The sequence below is a fragment of the Chanos chanos genome, chromosome 5 (assembly GCF_902362185.1).
Source record: "Chanos chanos chromosome 5, fChaCha1.1, whole genome shotgun sequence".
NCBI lineage: Eukaryota > Metazoa > Chordata > Actinopteri > Gonorynchiformes > Chanidae > Chanos > Chanos chanos.
In genome coordinates this window covers 18,261,066-18,281,827 of record NC_044499.1, presented here as the reverse complement: position 1 = coordinate 18,281,827, position 20,762 = coordinate 18,261,066, and the positions used below count along the sequence as shown (strand labels likewise).

The window sequence follows — 20,762 nt, the reverse complement described above, 5'->3', positions numbered from 1 at the left end:
AAGATCGTTAACGGCTGGACCTAACCATGACAGCATGAAAAAATCTCTGGCTTAATTCAGGAAAGTATAGATGTTGTCTGACATTTACATGAGAGAAGGTCATTGCTTAATCCATGGGAGTCTATTAAAAAATGTTATACAGCTCTCTGTTTTCAATTTATTTGGAATGCCAAAACTTTAGATCTTATCAATGCGCCCCGAAGGAGAATGGAAAATCAATGATGTGAAGTTCATTTGCAAGTGATGGATGCAAAGCGAATGTTCTTCACATAATGGACGGGTCAGACAAAAGATCAGAGAAAAAGATTAATTGTTTTTCATTGAAAAGGTGGAAACTGCAGGAGTCACGTACCTCAGGTTTAATGACCACACAGTCATTCCAAAGCAAACATAAATCTCATGAAGCACATACTTATCATATTTTCAGTGTTTGTGCAAGATAATACCAGTTTCACCTTCATCATAATTATTACTTCTTACGGCACCTGTGTCCATTCCCTTCTCAGTAACTGTAAAATCCATTATTTTAATTTTGATCCACAGTCAAGTGCTTTTTTTTTTTTTTGCAAACTTAATTGAGCTATGTGTTAATGTCAAGTACCGTTTGACCAAAGAAAAAAGCACATTCTGTCGACTGAGCGTGCTTTAAATGCCTTTTTTTTTTCATCTGAAATATTTGGAGGTTCATGGGTGTTTTGTTGCCTTACTCACACTCTTTGTCATTAGCCTTGTCAGTTTCCTGTGGTCTAATTCTGGTCATGCCCTCGACATTCCTCACAAAATTCCCAAGGTTCATGCTAACTGTTCACATCGTTCCCAAGGCACATTTGTGCCAGCTTTTCTAGAACATTCCTATTGTCCTCTGACTAATGTGTCCAGATGTGACACCATACTTATGTTTGTACAGCTTCCATTGTTGTGAAGATGGAAGTGTGGAAGTGTATGAAAGTACCTAATGGCCTTGCTCTCTGTCAAGGGCCCTAACACCAAAATTAGTCATGTTGGTGTGGCATACAGGCAACGTCTTTTTCTGTCAAACTTAGGATGAAAAGCAGTAAACATGTCATCTGTAGAGTGGAACTGTTGAATATACTGCACAGTTCACAAACAGTACGAACAAATAGTCAAAGGCAGGTCATGGCCAAAAGTAGGATCTCTCTGTCATCAATAGCAAAAAACCCCCACTCTGATAGGATGATGAGGGATTTTGATTGGATGTTCTTGAAATTCTTGGTAAAGAATACATCCTAAAAATTCACTGTACGTAACTATAAAATTCAGGGCAATTAGCTTATAAAGGGAATCAGTTGGTGCAGCGTTAAATCGTACTTAGCCCCGAGGTCTGGAATCAGTCTGTTTTCCTGAAAAAAAAAAAAAAAACTCCAAACACTGTGTTCATCAGGATGACCAGTTTTTTTCCCTAGATCCCATCAACATAAACTAATGGCAGTCTATGTGCTGGCCCCTCACATAACCCCTCTTATGTAATGTCACACTGGTATCAGTATCTACATGATGTGCCAGTATGTGTGCTTCTCATCCTACTGAAGTGTAACAGGACACGGTGAACGAGGAGGCTGCCTGGATGACGGGATGTAAACACAACCTTGGCCAAACTATTCTACCCCATGGTTTCTCTTATGGAAAGGCGTTGAATGCATGCTTAAGGGAATGGCTTGGCTCAACATCAGCAATCTCCTCTCTCGTTTATCAAACACAGACATCTGCCTGTGGGCTTTAAGAGCTGTACCATCACGCCTGTTGTCAAGAGCTGTTTCCTGCCAAGTTTTGTTGGCAAAATCGAGGACCCCAAAATGTGTTTATGTAGCATAGAAAGGAAGGATTTAGAAACTACCCCAGGACAAGCAGACCCTTATGCTGTCCAACACACTTTCTCACCAGAGCTGCATTGAGTTGAATAGATCGAATCAGTCTTACCTAACCCCTTAGAAGGAAACAAAATGAAAACACGGTTAAATTGTGGTGTAAAACAAAGATGGGAAAGCAATGTTTGTCGCAGTCACAGAGGAATATGTAGTTATCTAGTGAACTGAAACACCTGTATTTTGATTAAACAATGACTATGAATCGATTGAGGCAGAATTAGATGACAGAGAATGTCCTTACAGCCATAAAGCCTAAACTTCCAAGTTCAGCTGTGCTAACACAGAGCCTGGTATATGGTAGATTACTAATGCCCCAAAAATTTTTACAGAGGCGCACTTTGCACTGGTCAGTCTCCTCATGGCTTCATAAAGTTATCATCACAGGTCTGTAAATACAGGAGCGATCACAGCCTGAACCCAGCAGTGCCTGCATTCTCATCAAAAATGACTATTTTGCACACATAATGGAAATATATAATTTCAAGTCCCTTTTGAAACGGTCCAACTCAACATCACATGGCAGTAGCCAAAAAGAACTCCTTTATTCAAGGACATTCCTCCACAGTGGTAAAAATAGCTAGCTGTGTGAAACTCCCAGACAATGGCTCTCTCTTTCCAAAAAGCACAAAGCCGTGAATTCAGCTAGCTCAGCTGACATGTGGGGCCTCATCAGTGCCATACCTGCCAGGCATTTTTTCAATTGTTTAATCTCAGACATCAAAAAGCACTGACTGTTGTGAAAACCTTATTATTTATTTATTTATTTTCCAATTGGATCATATCATTACAGTTTACCTGAAAATACGCTGATGCTCAGAGAGCTTAACAACTGAGCCCAATAAAAGCAGAATTTTTTTTTAATTATTTCTTCAGATGTCTCATCTCAGCTGAAGGAGAAAGCCATCACAGATGAAAGCAGTGTGAGTTGGGATGGAGACTGATCGGTGAACTCACCTCCTCTGGCACCCCAACATAAAGAGCTTTCAATTCATCATGCTGGTGGCCAAAACCACCCAGTTTTAGCTATGTGCTGGGTCAGCGGTGGGCAAAGGCTGCTGTTTGCTCAGAGGCTCAAATGGCGAGTTATATTGGGGTCGCAGCTAGCAAACTGCATTTGCATGATCTATTAGAAAACTATTCAGGGAGAATGCATTGGAATCTCAGACAAAAAAACCCAAAAAACGTTTCACACACGTGCCATGTTGTTTACTTCAGATTTAATCTGAGATGGTTTCCATTGCAAACTGAAGTAGTCCTGTCTCAGAGTGACTGAAAAATGGGTTTAGAGATTTTTTTTTTTTTGTAACTGTGGAAACTTGCGGAGCTACATGTGTGATTGGGAGATGACCTGACGTGTCTGGAGGGGAAATCTTGGCTTGTCTCCACTTTCATGTGGCACTTAACAATTTGTCTGCAGGGATGTGTGAGTAACGGGAGTGAAGGGAGGAGACGGCCAGCGGTCTGGAATGCTGTTGAAAAGGCTAATTGTGTCTAATGGCATGACTATGAGAGGAACTGGGGTCAAAGTGTGAAGGACAAAATTACGTGCCTCATGTCAAGGACTTAATAACAAAAGTAAAAAATGTCACCCTAGGTTGTCAAACATAGATGTGGAATGTCAATCTAAAATAAGTAAATGCTAAAGATAAATTAAAAAAAAATACTGAAGATTTAACCAAAATAACACTAAGGCATTGAATTTTATTTGTCATTTAGAAGGGAGGAAAAGTAAAATACAGTAAAAGCCCAAAAATTGTAAGCCATAGTTTTCCTATATTTTAAACAAAGTTTAAATGGTCACATATAAACTTAAAATGCAAACATTCCATTTATTCTGTTTCGAGGTGAGATGGTGCAACATCAGTAAGATCTGCCAAACTGTGATATCTGAGGTCACAGTCCCTCACAGTAATGCTCAGGCCCATACTCAGTTTCACAGCTAAGAGAAAAATGCATTGCATTAGTTCAGCATTATAATGTCCTTATTGTTACTGGTGTGTGAGAAACATTTGCTTTAAATCCATATTGCAATAATGTCTGTATTTACGGCTAATTTTTGATAATTTCTTCTTTTTAGTTACAGTGCCAAAAGCCCGTGGCAGTTCAGATCAGTAAACAACTTGCCTTATTTTTCCCAGTGTCTTTGAGCTGTACTGTGGTCCCCTCTTAAATCACAGACATGCCATGAAACTATGTCAGACCCTTTGCAACCAATAAAAGAGGAATTGTGATGAGAATAGACTATCTGCTCTCTTTCTCCATGAACCAGTGTTTGTCTCTTGTTTTGGACATTTGTTTTGAATGACCCAATCAACCACAACTAATCCCTATTTCAGCGTGTTTAATTTTGCGCTGACGGTTTTGCTTTAAAAGAACTCTTTTTTTTCCTCCCCTTTGTGTTTTTCTCCTTGACTCCCAGTCTTGTGACTCTTCCTCAAAAGGCCCTCATTGCTGTTACTTTGTATGAAGCGGGAGTCTCAGATGTCAAGACAAGGAGAGGAGAGAAAGAATGAAGAAATTCCGGTCTGGTGCAGTGTAGGGCCAAAGAAAGATTGTGTGTTGATTGAACTGTACCAACTCTCAAAGTGCGGGAATCGTTAGACTGTCAAAAAAAACCAACGAAAAGAACAGAAAAGAAAGATAATACCTCTGATATTTTCACAGAAATGTTTTGAGTGTGTAGTCAAATGAGTCTTCAGCAGATGCATACTTATCTAGACTAGCCTATGACTAAGTGCTTTACTCACACCTGCAAAAATGGTATCATCTGGTATGTGTGTGTGAGTTTGGGTGTGTTTGTGTCTGTATTTGTCGTTTTCCCTTGTGACTCATTGTCTGAAACAAGTCGGCGTGGAAATACCCTTCTATCCTGACACAGAGAGAACTATAAGCACTTTGAATTATTTCTCTGTATCTGTATGGGAAACATTAAATGGGCTCATGTGTTTTTGCACCCTTCACAACTCCAGTCCTCTATGTTTCTTTTCATTTCACCCACTGTTGCCTCTCTACACCTCTTCTCCTACACCCTTGACTATCTGATTCCTTTTATTCCCACCATTCTGTGTGTCTGATCCTATAGTGACAACACCTCTCTCACATTCGATCCCATTGTCCAAGAGAGACCTGAGGACACACACACTCACACACCCAGGCATTCAAAGTGAGCACTGATCCTGCTGTCTTGAAGGAAATCTCAGTGTATAGTATTGCAGGAGGAACCTCTGCCTTCCTTAGATACGGATGCAGCAGTGGCAAAGCATACGAAAGCCAGGTTTTAAGTAACTAGACTTTGAACCAAACATACTTTTACTGACATGTGGTCTACGTTCTTGTGTTTTCCTCAAGAGGAATTCTACCACTACTCTGAATTTATTTATACATGTGAGTACACAAACCGAAGCTGAAATCATAATATTTGATTCTTTGTTTGTTTGCAGTTTCAAGTATTGCCTCTGTCTCTCTATCATGGCCAGTTTTGGTCAAAGCAAGTCCTTAGGTGTTAGAGAGGAATTTTTATGGTTTATCTTTTTTAGATGTCCAGCTGCAGATCCCTGGGAAAGCTTCACACAGAACTCTGTAATTTTTAGAGAGGCTCTTGGCACTTCTGTGTGGGTGACAGAATTCCACAATAAGAGTGGATGGACAAGGACATGCATGGACACTAGCTGGGGAGGGAGGGGAGACACAATTGGGGACAACAAAGGACACTCCGTGGGTATACAGTTCACAGCAATGGCTTTAATTTAAGGATGTATATTTTCATATGAAATGCTGGAAAGAGCCTTTTGAGGATTTCACTGTAGGAGTTCCAAAGGATAGTGAAGTGTTTTTGGGAAATGCTGGCACCAAATCAAATTCCTCTGTAGCACTGTATTGCAGGCTATAACAAATATTTATCTGCCTTGTTTGGGTGTCCAGCATCGGATATATTGTGTAATTTCTCTCTTTTTTTTTTTATAAAATATTTCGAAGAGTACCCTCTTAAAAAATTTGATCATTTTTTTGATGTTGACAATAGAAATTAAAGTACTTTCTGCTCTCACTGGAACACAAATACATTTAAAACCAATTGCATTACATACAGCAATATTTACAGGTATGTTGGGAATGCATTTATTTAGTTTCTCTCATTTCACTTTCACAGGCATAGCTTTTCCATTTATTAGGAATATTATGAATTACACAAATAGTATTTCTCATCTCTTGTTGAATTTTTTTCTGTATGTTCAGATGAGTAAGTGTAAGACAAGCAGCCCAGAGGAAGAAAACTGGACACAGTTTTAGTAATCACAGTTGCCCTTTGGGGCCCACAGCTGTATGTTTAGGGGACAACATTACATGCCAAGAAGAATTTCAGACTAAAACTCAAACAACTGCTATGCTCACATCACCGCATGTTTTGGGAATAATAGCCTTCTCCGCGTGCCCTACATTCCACAGAGCCGATGAGCCATTTCGCATACTTTTTTATATCATAGGCATTTATAGGTGTGCAAAGGAAAACGATTGTTGCATTGAAATGATTTTAACAGGAATGTTTTCTCCTTTTGACACTCTTATTTGACTTTTGTATTGTATGTCAACATACCATTTGTCGTGGTCATACCTGTAATGAAAGCTGCGTTATCAAAGCCATTGGTATGACTTCATTGATCAAACATCACTTCATCAGGTGACAACGCCTGAGGGAGTCTCTCATTTCTGTCGTGAGTAGAAATCCATGCCACAATGACACGTTCAGATATCTCATCACTGATTTAGATTCATGTTGGACTGAGCTGCAGTTTGAACTGATCGTCTCAATGAAGTTCAGTCCGTGAGTAGATTTAATTTGCGAAACACTGGTCCCTGAGAAACCAGCATTTAGCATTTTCGCACAGAGTGCCGTTTAAGTCACTTCAGGTGTATAGCGTTGAAAAACACAGATCACTGAGCTTAACAGTGCTTCATAGATTTGTTTACTTTGACGCTTTGATATTTTGTGAGGAAAGCTGTTAGGAATTCTAATAAAAGGCACCGTTTATAACACATAAGAATTTCTGCCAGCCCGGTGGCCGTGTGGGGTAATGCAATGCTCTGTAGTCTGCCTCTTTTCTCTTCACTTTTGATCCCTGAGGGACAGAGCGCTCACGCATTCCACGCATTCCAACCCCAGCGAACAATCCCCTCTCAGTTATTTATTAGCCTATCCGCTCTCAAACCATCTCAGACTTCAACCAGCCCTTACCGCAGTCACAGTCAGAGCGCGCGGAAGGATGAGATAAAGAAAAAGGAATACCGTGGATTATTTTGTTTATTGGGAAATGAACAGCTACTTTCTTATCTGAGGGGATAATTCGGTGAGTTTTTTTAATTTCCTTGTTATGTATGTAACAGTATGAGTTCGGCTTGTCTACGCGCTAAACACGCGGTAGTTCTCCGAAACATGGACAATATATGTGTCCTGCTGCTTTACGTTGGATCTGTTTTATCTTTGAGGATAACGTAGTGCGTTTTACGTGTACAACTGACTGTTGTTTGCTGGAGTTACAGCGTATGTTATGGACAGTATGTCTGCGCTTTGGAATGTCGTTTATGTATTTTCCATAGTTTGATGTTATGGCTACAAGAGCATTCACCACCTGCGACTAAAATTAATTTATATTTACATGTAATTGTCAGTTCTGGTTCGAAGTTTAATTTACTCCATAAAGTCCAGATTTTAAACCTCTTTGCGTTCTAGAGAGTCAGCTTTTACGAAATACTGTTGATTTTGAGTGGATGAAAGTGATACTTGGATGAATGTTGTGAAGGACGTATTTTCATAGTTAAATTGGTCAGTTTAATTGTAAACAGGTAAATGGGACCAATTAATGTTCTGCTTAATGTAACTTCACAGTAGTGGACTAATACAAACAATAGCACCATCATCATCAACAACAACAGTAACAACAACAACAGCAGCAGTTATTATTATTTGTTTATTTTATGCTTTGTAACATTGTGTGGTGTGCCTGTGTGTGTGTGTGTGTGTGGTTTTTTTTAGAGGAATCGCTTTTAATTATCTCTCTCCTTTCAGATTCACTCCAAATACATTTATTTAAGTAGCAGCAAACTATCTTTCAATCAATCACAATGAGAACTGCAGAGGAGGTCACAGGAACTGTCCTGCATCGACTAATCCAGGAGCAGCTCCGGTATGGGAACCCCACAGACACCCGTACTCTCCTTGCCATACAGCAGCAGGCCCTGCGTAGGAGTGGTGGTGGTGGCAGCAGTAGTGGAGGAGGTGCTGGCAGCTCTCAGTCGTCCCTGGAGAGTCTTACTCAGGAAGAGCCCCAGTCCCCCAACATGTCGACCCGTCAAGAACCCCAGGGCCAGGAGCACCAGGGTGACTACCAGCACTCAGAAAGCTACCAGCTCTACCACCACCATGGTGAGGAGCTACCAAGTTATGAGCAGGCAAAGGCTCACTCACAGCTCCTGGCTTCACAGTGGAGCTCTAGTGGCCAAGGACTCAAGGGCTGCTCAGCCTTAGATGATGGCATGTACCCCTGTAATGGAGAGGAACGCTGGGATGGGAAACGTAGCCACGCGCGTTCACTTAGTGAACGCCTGCTGCAACTCTCTTTGGAGCGCAATGATGCCTCTGCCATTAATACCAATCCTTCCTCAATCAGCCCTTCCTACAGCTACCCACAGATGCCTGTTTACCATGGCAACCATCAGGGCTATGAGTACAACTTTCCTCTCAGCCACACTCAGGAGTATGAGCAAATTCACAGTCTACCACCACCACCACCACTTCTGTTCCACCCCCAGCACAGCAGGTAAAGGACCTCAGAGAACATGCAGCACTACATCAGCAACCACGAGGCAGTGGTTCACACCTATTTTGAAATATTTTACCAAAAGTGTCATTATGACTAACGATGGGTTGACTTGAAATGAACCCAGTTTTGGCGTTGAAGGATGGTGAATCATGGAGTATGTGTCTAGCCTTGCTCACTGATGTCAATTTGAGTACGTACTTGATTTTGGCAATCAGTGATTGAAGGAGCAAAACAGAAGATGAGCCTATAGTTCACTTAGTGGTCAAGATCTAATGAAGTGTCATGTCTCACATAGGCCTATGCAGTCACCAGAGGAACGCCACATGCTCAACAGTGTGCCCCCTGCTGGCAGGGAGGTCCGCAACCAGGTGGAGCTGTTGTTGAAAGAGAATGAGCGACTGAGACTGGAGCTGGAGGGCCACAGTGAGAAAGCCCTGAGGATTCAGAAGGTGAGGGCTTGGTCTAACACAAGACACGCTGCACTACAACGCAGACATGATAAGAATGTAGGGGAAGAATTATAAAACTTCTAAAACTGCATGTCTTTTACTGGTACAGTCCATGAGAGAATGCTGTTATACAGCTCACTGTAGTTTACAATGCATACCTGTCAGAGAGTGAAGAGGGATGGGCTTGAGTTGTAGAAGATCCAGTATGAATTGAGACCTGGTAAATTCAGAGGCAGGCACTGAGAACAACCTGTGTTGCATATGCTGTGTCCACAGTTTTACTCTGCAGTCCCAGAGATTCTGATGTTTGGCAATGAATGACTCACACATTATATATATATTATATATATTTATACATATGGGGCACTAGACCGACCGTGAGCTATTGCTCCTGGAGGTCGGAAGACATGCTTTCCTTTGCGTGTTTCCTCCAGTTTTCTAACATTTCTAATTGTTACTAGAAGTCTGTCTGAACATGTAGACAAGGTAAATTGATGAAGTCACTACCTTGCCCTTTCTAACCAACCCAGTTTCAGTAGTCTGGCATACAGAGAGAAAAACAATATGTAGAGATTGACGATATGATTGCACTGCCTTGTATTTATCTTTGGCTCAACCTAAACTGGCTGTTAAGCGTTTCCAGTACATTACGTCAGTGCAGCCTTGCACTTTCTCACCGTCAAAGAATGATAATTACAGAGAGAGAGAGAGAGAGAGAGTTGAAGAGCGAGCCCAGTTGCCACTACCTTGTGTAAACATGCATGAGAGAATGGAGTCATGGGAAGTATGATGTAGTGCACTGTAACACACCTACATACCATCTCAGTGCATTGCTCAGTTAAACACTGATCGTAGGAGACAGATATGACCAGGTGTTTTGAATGCTGAATGCCCTAATGCCCTGCAAGAAATTGCCTGCTGAGTTAGTTAAGTCTCCCTTGGATTTACATGGTTAAAAATTAGCAACCCATCCTCTGTTATCTGAGTTGAGTGTCCATCTCCACATTCTGCATTGATGTTTAACTAAGGATCCTTTCCTCTTCTCTCTCTGTCTCCCCCTATTTGTCTCTCTGTCTCCATTTCTCAGCTGGAGCAGGAGATCCAGAGAATATCTGAGCAGTACGAGACCCTGATGCAGGGCTGTGCTAAGAGAGAGGCACTGGAGCAGACATTGAAGAACAAACTCATGGGCGAGATCAAGAGATTACAGGCCCTCAACAGCAGCCTGAAAGGTATTGGCTACTTCATTGGGTTTATTCCCCCAAAATGAATTGTCTGAGAGATTCTCCAAGATTTCTTAAACAATTTTCTCACTTCTTGAATTGTGCTATTTTTGGTTACAGAGAGCCTGGAGAACACTAGCAAACAGGCAGCAAAAGAAGTGGAAACTGCTGATCTCAACCAACACATGATGATCAAACTAATGGTGCAGAGTAAGTACATCTGTGTCAAACAGCTGCATATGTGACCACAAGACTTTGCCAGTTGTAGTTTGCACTCACAGGACCTTCTTATTGGTGTTGAAGAAATATCTTGTTCTGGGCTAAGTGCAGGATTTCCTGTGACATTTGGCTAAAAAGGAAATGTGTTTACACTCTGAAACACAGGAATGTCTTCTACATAATAGGTTCTCAGTCACTGTATAAATGGATAGCCGAGAAGAATAGGCACTATCTCTCCTCAGAAGTAATATGCAGTCACACTTCCCTTAGGCCATTGTGTCTCATTTTTACAAATATGTGAGCTGTTGTTTGTTTAGGACAGGTTTGCCCTTAATTGCGGAGTCTGTGAGTCTGTTTGATGCAAGGTGGAGGTGGAGACAGTTTAGGGAGTATGTATATGTAGCTATGTGAGTGTGAGTGTGTGTGTGTGTGTGTGTGTGTGTGTGTGTTTGGGGGGTGGGAAGGGGGGGGGGGGGTTGGAAGCAGGCAGAGGAATGTGCACTGTTTAAAGGATGTGGGTCAAAGGGAGAAAGGGGCCGTCTGTCCTCCTTCCCTTCTGCATTCCTCAGGCGCTTGCGTAAATGAGGCGCTCTGGACCTGCAACCAAATTCTCAAAGTTATGAGCAGAGAGTACTTTGGGAATAGAAGGATGCTAGAGGAGGCAGAAATATCCTCTTTAGTTTGTTCGCATATTTTCTGCACTTACTTTCTTTACACAATTTTTCCACAAAGCTTTTACACACACATTGAAGTGACGAGCTTCCCGGTTGACTAAACTTTAAGCGCTGTGATTTCTCAGTATTAAACAGTACCCTCTCTTCTCCCCTACTCTCTCTCTCTCTGACAGATGAGGAGAAGCAGGCAGAGTGTGAGCGGCTGGAGAGGGAGATCCAGAGGCTAAGGGCTGTGGAAGAGGAGCAGCAGGGCAGGGTTAAGAGTCTTGAAGAGGCACTGGGTTCTGCTCAGATTCGTAGCAAGCAGCTCCAGGAGGAGCTGCGCAGGAAGACAGCGTACGTGGAGAGGGTCGAGCGGCTGCAGGGTGCGCTGGCCCAGCTGCAGGCTGCGTGTGAGAAGAGGGAAGGCTTGGAGCTGCGGTTACGCACTCGCCTGGAGCAGGAGCTACGCAGCTTGCGAGCACAGCAGGTTGGCATCTGCTCCTCATTTGCCCACACACACACACACACAAACACACACACCCACAATCTGGACAGTACACTCCTGAAAACAGTAAACTTGAGCGTAAAACCACAAAATATTGCCTTTAATTAATATGTCCTTGAGGACCTCAGTCTCAGTAGTTTATTCATGCATTCTCCTTTTCCACAGAGACAAACACAGGCTGCAGGCAGTGTCTCTGGCTCCTCAGTGAGTGTGGCCACTCTGCAGGAACATCTGAGGGAGAGGGAGGAGCGCATCTTGGCCCTGGAGGCCGATATGACCCGATGGCAGCAGAAGTACCTAGAGGAGAGCACCATGAGGGAGTTTGCCATGGACGCTGCCGCCACAGCAGCTGCACAGAGGTAAACACTCAGGCTCCTCTCTGTCAAATCTTCCAGCCTCCAGTTAGGACTCTCTCTGAAACTCTAGAATACTCCAGAGCAGATGTCTATACTGAGTTTGTGTCTTGTCTTTTCTAGAGATACAACCATCATCAAGTGTTCACCGTGCCATTCCACTAGCAGCAGCTTCAATGAAGACCAGCCCTTTGTAGACCACAGAAACCAGGAAATGGAGCACAGGTATGTATATAAATGTCTCCCTCGACCCTGTTGTTTCAGGTACATAACTCTGAACCAAATCATTTACTACAGTAAAGTAGACATTCACATTTTATGCTTGAGGTTGTGCTGTTGTGATGAGAGTGAAGGCAATAAAGTGGTGAACTTGAGCTCTGATTGTGCTGTGTGTGTGTGTGTGTGTATGTGTGCATTTGTAGGATTCGTGCTCTCTACGCGCAGATCCTTGAGAAAGATGCTGTGATAAACGTGTTGCAGCACAGGCTTCACCAGGAGCAGGAGAAAAGTGGAGACACAACCACCAGCTTGCATCCCTCTGGCTCTGAGCCCCCCGTCAATGCCTCCTCCCGTTCCTCCCACCCAGTCCTCACTCGCACCTTTGGCTATGGCAAAGGTGAAGAACACTTGAATGTTCACATTTGGCTTCAGTGTCAAACTTAAAATGCAGATGAAAGCTCTGAATACAAACCTCAGCCACTAGACTCTTTTTTTTAGTAACTAATTGCTGTTTGTTTGCCATTCACCAGGGAAGAGACACTCAGATGATCAGACAGCTTTTGCGTCAACTCACAGTGCGATCCTGTCTGCGACCCCAAGCAGCCAGGACAGCAGCAGCCAAGCAGACGAGACCCTTTCGACATCTGCTGTTACCACAGAGCAGGCCTCCAGCACAAAGCCCCTCCATGGTGAGTAGCACACTCACATGTACGCGCACACACACACACACACACTCACACACACACACACACACACATTGCCAGAGTCATTTTTAGATACTAATACAGTATGATGACCATTCAGACAATTACATTATATTTATATTAGCTAACTAGACTCAAGTACTCAAGTACTCAAAGGCATGTCAATATGACAATGTCTACTATGCTAATTTTCACCATGACTGTCCTTGTTTGGTACAAACGTGTCTAAGCTTGGCCTGTGATGTGACATGGGCTTTAACAAAGTTTACATTGATTGTGCTGTCAGTCAGCCAGACAGACTGTCTCCACTGGCCATCGATTTACTAGCACTGACATTGTAAAACAGTCCATCAGTGGCCTTTAGCAGATGTCTGCCAGTGAATGAGTGGAATGTTATGCTCAGTGTATCAGCAACACCCCTGATGATGACAAAAAGGGAGGCACATGCCTTACGTTACCTCAGAGTAGTACGTTGTATCATCACAGTTCGTTCATTTTTATTGTTGTTTTATCCTCCAGGCAACACCCAGCAACAGCAACCAACACCACCATGCCAGACTGAGGACCCACTGAAGGGTGTGGACAATGTGGAGGCCGACGCAGTGGAGATATTCATCTGAGCAAACTAGAGTCTTTACCTCCGTTTGACAAGAGACTCGATGAAATAGAGGATGCGACACACAAAAATTGTCCCCTCTTCTCTTCCAGAGGGAGAATTTGACCCCAAGTCCCGATTTTAGGGACTTGAAATGGCGTCACTCTACACCAGAACGCTGAGAACAGTGCAGGAATGCGGCCGAACGACAGCTGTTTGGAAAGAAGGGCTGTAGTCTCAGCAGTGCAAGAGAGCTGAGCTTTCTTTCAATGCCAGACTGCTCAAAATAAAGAAATCGATTAAAACAGCTTGAGCAAATGTGGTTTGAAAATGTGAATTGTTCGAGGTACTTCAACAGTATTTAATTGTGTAATTCAAACCTGTATGGTAGACTTTAACGAGGACTTATGCTGCTTATGACTGCATATGACTGCTCTGCTGTTGCAGTTTCATCTTTAACACGTCTGTCTCAGGACAGTACTTATTAAGATTAAGATGGTTGCTAATGGGTATGACATAGGAAGGACGATACAACCCTACCAAGCTCTAAAGAGAGGGGGCAGTGAATGAGGGGGGAGGAAGGGTTACCAGTGTCCGACTAGGGGGTGAAGGTCTACCCCTGTCCCTGATCCCCCGTATTTTCTTCCCCCTAAAAGCTGTTTTATTTGAAGGAAATTTCCCCTTCAATCTGACATATTTCTCCCCAGCAAGTCTGCGCTCATTTTACAACATTCCTAATCTGTCATTTTAGTTTTTTTTTTTTTTTCCGTAGGGAGGGAGAGAAATCGATAGGTGTCATTTTACAACCCCTCCTTCATTGCCTATTATGAGCAGAATGCATTCTTCTCATTTTACAACCCCTCCTTCATTGCCTGTTATGAGCAGAAAGCATTCTTCTCATTTTTTGAGTCTGTTTATTCCTCCAACGCCCTTCTTGCTGGGCAAACAAAGCTGTACTCGTTTAAACTTATTTTTGTGAAACGCTAGGAAGGACTTCTGTCGGCACACTAACAGACCATGTAGATCAAGGTTTTTTAGAAACATCTCTTTACTGAGGACAGTGAAAGATGATTGTACTCTCTCTATATATATTTTTGTTAACCTTTTTTCTTTTTCTTTTTCATTTGAATTTTTGTATATATCCTCATGTGTTAAATCTGCTGGTCAGAGTGCCACATGGTGGAAGCATTTAAGCTACTTACTTTCTTTTTTTTCAGGGGGGGGTGCTTTTGTTTTGAACTAAGACATTAATATATTTTACAGATTTGTATTGTTTCATAAATATAGTGCCAAGAACCCATTGCCAAAGACTTAAGCATTTCATTGCATTGTATTTGTATGTTGAGAACAGTCATGGTAATGTTCGCTAAACAAGGGTTGATCTCTTATAAAGACTTTGCTTTAATCCGTAAGAGATGTGAATGTTCTGAAACATTTCATGAACACAATAAAGATGCTAATATATATATATATATATATACATATATATAAATACAAAGGATCTTCTTGAGCAGTGTTTCATTTCTGTTAAAGCCATCTGGATTGTCAGTTATTTGCAGAACTATGCTTTTTTTGCTGGGTTTTTTTTTTAATCAGACTTCCTTCTCTCTCTCTCTCTCTCTCTCCCTCTAGCTCACTCTCTCACTCATTCACACACACACAAACACAAATAGCAAATACAAAGACATAGACTTGCTTTCAGGGAAACATGGTAATTGTAACCGAATGCCAGGGCAGCACATTTCTTGTCTCAAATTTCCTTACCAGTTTATCACCCCATACTCTTTCCTGTTGTTCACCTTGGAGAGTTCAGCCTCTCTTTGTCATTTATGACAACGGCCACAACAAAGGAATAGTTGTTGTTCTTTTTTTTTTTTTTTGTAGTCCCACTAAGATCAATCATTCTTTTGGCAAGAGGTAAGGAGCCTGCTGCTTAGCTGGCACATGTCATACTAAGTCCTCAGAGCAATAAACTAGCCATATACTGTTTCAAAACAGTTTCAAATCTGCCATCTATTCTCTCTTAGGCTCTTCTCACAGATAAAGACAGAATGGGCTCCCTTTAATGCCTTGATGCCTTGACAGTTACTTTACATTTTTTTTTCTCTTAAACAAGGGAAAGAGACCGAGGAAGAGAGAGGAGGAAAGAATTCCATAGTTACTGCTGTCACCTGCCCCGCGTTAATGTGAATACTCAAACTCTGTAGGATCTTAAAAGAGCACTACCCCTGATGTATCTCTCAATGACCTCATTTGCTGTCAGCAGGGTCTAGAGGTCAGGCCGGTAGTACCTTTTCAATGTCCCAGGGGAGCATAGCATGCCTGCATTCTCCTTCTAATTCACGCTCTCCTATCTCCATAGCAACCCAGTGGGATATGGACAGGTGTGGGCTCTGTGTGTGTGTGTGTGTGTGTGTTTGTGTGTGTGTTTTGACATTTGGAGCATTGACAGGAATCCTCTAGAGCCTTTTGCTAGACAGGTTGCTCTCACCATGGCCACTCATTAAAGTAAATTAGCGAGAATGCATCTATGTCATCCAAGCTGCATCTTTGGCATGGGAGCAAGGGAACACTCATGTGCTACTGATCTACATTTGCCCATCATTAGCCCATAGCTGCTTTCAAACAAGCAGAATGCTCTTCAATGTAACACTAGGATATCACAAACATTTAGCAAAATGTGTTCTCAAAGGCAGGACAACGACACGGAAGAGCAAATCTTGGAATTGCTCTCATCGCACAGCAATCTGCTTTTTATGATTAAACAAACATCCTCAAATGGTGTGCCGGTCATTGAATTTCACAAGAATCTGAAGAATCCTGCCCTTTGCTCTGGCATGGAGCTATTTTAACAGGGGACAATGGAGGACAGAAGGAGAAGTATTTGGCGACACACATGGGACTTGTAATGGAATTGACCATGTTACAGGCAAACCATACCAGCCATGCAAACTATAACTACTTCTCACACATAATAAACTGCAGACATATCAGAACCAGAGGCCCACATCCTCTTTGATGAATATATCTCTTTTAACATTTTTTTTCTTTTATTTCTTTGGTGTCCTAGGTGTTTCAGCTGCTGTTCCTGGTTCAGAAATACCATTACTTTTTATTGACTGTCACTTGCATTACATTTTTCCTTTTACTCATGTCACAGAACACTGAACATGCATTGTTAAATATCAGCAAGAAAACTAGACTATGCTGATAGAAATGACTTAAATCGTTTCATTGCAATGACAGAAGCAAAAAAATCCCAGTCCTGAGAAACTGGTGTACTGTTCATGACCTCTGTCCATAAATAAGGTGGCAATATTCAAGTATGGCCACCATGTTTGTTTTAAGCTCCCCTTGTGCGAACAACACTGACCACCAAAACCTGTGATGACGACATTTGAGGCACTGAATGTGAATACCTCAGCAAGCATGGACTTGGCCGAAGCCAAACTTATGTAAGCAGAGAAAATCCTCTTGGTTCTCTCGAAAAGATTTTGCAGTTTGATAGTGGTTAGAACAAGTATGGGAACTCAGGAGCAAGCAAAACATAGATCCATTTGTCATATTTATAAGCACTGCACTGGACTTTTCCCCCTTTCCCTCATGGACATATTTTTGAGAGGCTGCCAACATTCTTCACTGAGCAGACGAGGACTTTGGCGTGTCTTAACCTCATGTATCCTCCTGAATGGCTAGAAAATTAAAAGAATATGGAATAATTCCGAGGTCAAAGGCCGCATTCCATCGCCAGCTTGAGATGTGGAACGTCTGCAAATATTAATCACTTCGCTTCACCCACTTTTTGTCCTAATCTGCTTTATCTCCCACTTTCAGAATTTGTTTTTACTTTGTTTTTGTTTTTGTTTTTTTCACCTCAAATGCCATCCTGCAGGGGAATGTTAACAGCAACAGAATGTCTCCTACATTTTAGAACACTGTGAGCATTGTGTATTAAATTCCCAACAGACAGAAGCAATGCATAACAGTGAGAAATGTATCCTGATGGCCTAAATCAACGTGAATCATTTTTGTACATGTTGTTCTCAAAAACTGTGACTGATGGTACTACGGGGAGAAGAAAACGCCATTGTGCGGTGTTAGAGGCAGTGTAAACAAATCTAAACTCCTGATTACCTCAAATCGATCAAGCTCTGCTGGAGACACACGTTTTAGTTTTTTTCACAGCTAGAGCACATATGCTCTCTCTCTCTCTCTCTTTCTCTCTCTCTCTGTGGTATAGTGGATGCTGACAGTGTGCTGATGTGCTTTCAGAGAGTAGATTGATTAGTTTTTCCCCTTGGGCACACATTTCCACCATTGATTCATGGCATGAGCAGATGGAATAATTCTCAGCGCCTGGGCCCCTTTTTAAATTATAGGGGCTTGAAAAAACCCTGAAGGGCAATAAATTGATGCAGCCTGATTGTTAAGGGTTTTTTTTTTTTGTTGGTTTTCCCCAAACCCAAACATACTTCATCACTGTGTAATGCATGTGTACTGTCTGACTAGTGTTGAGCCACACGGACGTACACACACCCCGTGTCTTATGGACATACCACCTGATACACAACATGTGTAACAGTTTAAATGGCACTGAGGACACGTGTGACTTAGATTTCCAGATTTATGATTTTCATTTTTTCTTGCTCCCATGTCCTACGCATGTGCTTCATTAAAATCTGTGTTCAGAGGAGTGCAGTAATGGCTTTCTGATCAATGCATTTAGAAAAGCCAACCTGTAGATTGCAGCTATATTTAGTGTTTCAAATATGATTGGCTTAGAAATGCTCAATTCATAATACGTTTGAAGTGCTTTCTGAAACATAGGCAATTACTTGTCCACCAGAATAAAAACTTAAAGACCCTCCACGCCGAAGCTGATGCATTTGTACAGATGCATTTTTATGGCTGAACGAAAAATCAGATCCGTGGTACTTAGGAATGGAGAAAGTGATCATCCCCAGACAATTTTCCACTCACTCATGACAAACAGTCCTTCATAGGATCCCACTTTCAGCTTTGAAACACTGACTTTCCTTCATAAAAAAAAAAAGGTTTGAATTATTCACCTCCTCTAATTATCATGCCAAGGCAATGTCTTAACTATCAGCCAGGGGTGTATTATTCTTATCTGTAATGGTCAGCATATGGAAAAGTATGAGTCAGGTCAAAAATAGTGTTTGGGTCTCAATTACCATGACTGCCAAGCACTATTTCTGTTGGACTTTCCAATTTTGGCACAAGACTCTCTTTCATTTTTACCTTGTGCTTACGTAAAGCTGCAATTTGTCAAAAACAGAGCAGAGGTATTACCATTGGCAAAAAATAAATACATTCCAAGACTAAAAAAGCAATTTCAGAAATGTCAAAATTTATGTTTGAAGAAGTTAACAAACCATAAATTAAGTTTGAGCCATAGCCCCAGTAATGATAATAATAATAATCATTTTTACCTGACCATAGTGATATATCTGTTCTTTTCACTTTAATGTTTCATTCTGTCACGTGTATCTCAGTGAAAAGGACAAGACAGGACTTTCGAGAACCACATTACAAGTTGTATATCTTCAGTCAGTTGTGCTTTTTTCATTGTTTAAAGGGTATCAAAATAAATGGTGATGCACAACACTCATTAATGTCTGTCTCTTTTAGCAGGCACGGGATTCAATTTTCCCCATTTACTGTAAATAAGTATTCATGGCGTCCAAGTACAGCCCCCGAGGCTTGTTATGAAAGTATTAAGCAAGAAACTGTAGGGTTTCCAAAGATATATTGTACAAAGGTACACAGTCATAAGAGCTGAAATATGATTCTGGAGATAATTGATGGTTTGAAGTGCCACTCTGGGATTTTTTTTTTATTACAGCTAGAGTGAGATATTTTTCTCTAGAATGACTTCTGGACTCATTTAAGGTATGAGGAATTTATTATCAGTCATTCACTTGATTCCTGGAAATTACATGTAGAGTCAGTAATGACTGCTATGTTGATTGATTGCTCTGGTGTTTTTCTTGTTAAGGTTAGCGTTGTTATTTAAATAATGCAGTAACTATAAACCGAGTTGAGTCTGAGTGCAGGACTTTTGCAAAGATTCAGACATGTCACACTGACGAGTGTCAAATATTATGGTGAATGAAAAGTATATTAAAAGCTGAGAGGATTATAACTGATTAATCTTTATTGATTACAGACATGAATAACAATAGCCCTTTTATGGTGTGTATAAAAGCATGAATGACATGATAACCACTTTGTTGAAAACATTAACAAATTGCAGCTTGATTTATCCATGACTCTGCACTCACACTGCCTGAAGCTGAGGGTCTGGCCACTTAAGGTTGATCAAATGATTACATGTGAACGATACTCAAAGGTAACTTACTCCTCAGTTTCTCCTCACTTTTTATATTATCGAATTTAATGCTACATTCATAGCCATTTTTCTGTGGTAAAGTAGGTCTTCATAAAGATTGCTATAAGAAATTAACTGCTTCAATGGCTCGCTTAGAAATGATTAAATGAGGAAGTACTGTCCCCTACTGGCAGAACCCTACAGACATAACATTCAGAGTATAAATGCACAACTCAAGCCCTCAACACCAAGAATTCATGAAATTATTAAGGAGTGCTGACATCAGATCTGATATACAGTATATGGATATAAAGAGGAAGATGAATCGAATTCTAAATCCACAGCTTTACTCTTGAAATATTTTGTGCATACAAGGACAGGAGTCTTTTTGGTTCTGCCTTCTATCAACCGGTCCCACAGTGGCTGAGCAGTGTAAGCTTGTTTGTGAGGAGAAATTTACAAAAAAAAAAAAAAAATGCAGAATGGAGCAGCCTGCTAGGACCAGATCTGGTCACCCCTGATTGTGAATGTGGCTGACGTCACAAGACGTATAGCAAATTGAAGTATGCAAAATTAACTCTTATAAACGTGATTTAGAACTATAGTGTGTCGAATCATATTAGGAGGATACTATGTAAAAAAAAGTCTTGTTTTTGGAATTCTTCTTTAGCTGAAAGTCACAGCAGCGTAAACTGTGGACAGTTGCAATATAAATTAAAGGCTCAAGCAGCGATGGCGGGCCCTCGTACCTCCGGCAATCCGCGACCCATGATATTTCATCATCAA

At 41.4% G+C, this 20,762-nt stretch overlaps 1 protein-coding gene across 1 annotated transcript; it reads left to right on the top strand.

Annotated features, from left to right (window-relative positions):
* The first annotated feature begins 7,167 nt into the window (after positions 1 to 7,167).
* Positions 7,168 to 13,649, top strand: amotl2b (angiomotin like 2b). Its single transcript, XM_030774727.1, has 11 exons — positions 7,168 to 7,228; positions 7,948 to 8,698; positions 8,997 to 9,150; positions 10,238 to 10,382; positions 10,494 to 10,583; positions 11,440 to 11,735; positions 11,919 to 12,112; positions 12,230 to 12,331; positions 12,529 to 12,722; positions 12,856 to 13,014; positions 13,549 to 13,649. Exons 2-11 carry the CDS (start codon positions 8,004 to 8,006, stop codon positions 13,647 to 13,649), a joined length of 2,130 nt encoding a protein of 709 aa, XP_030630587.1. The 5' UTR covers positions 7,168 to 7,228; positions 7,948 to 8,003.
* Positions 13,650 to 20,762: the final 7,113 nt, after the last annotated feature.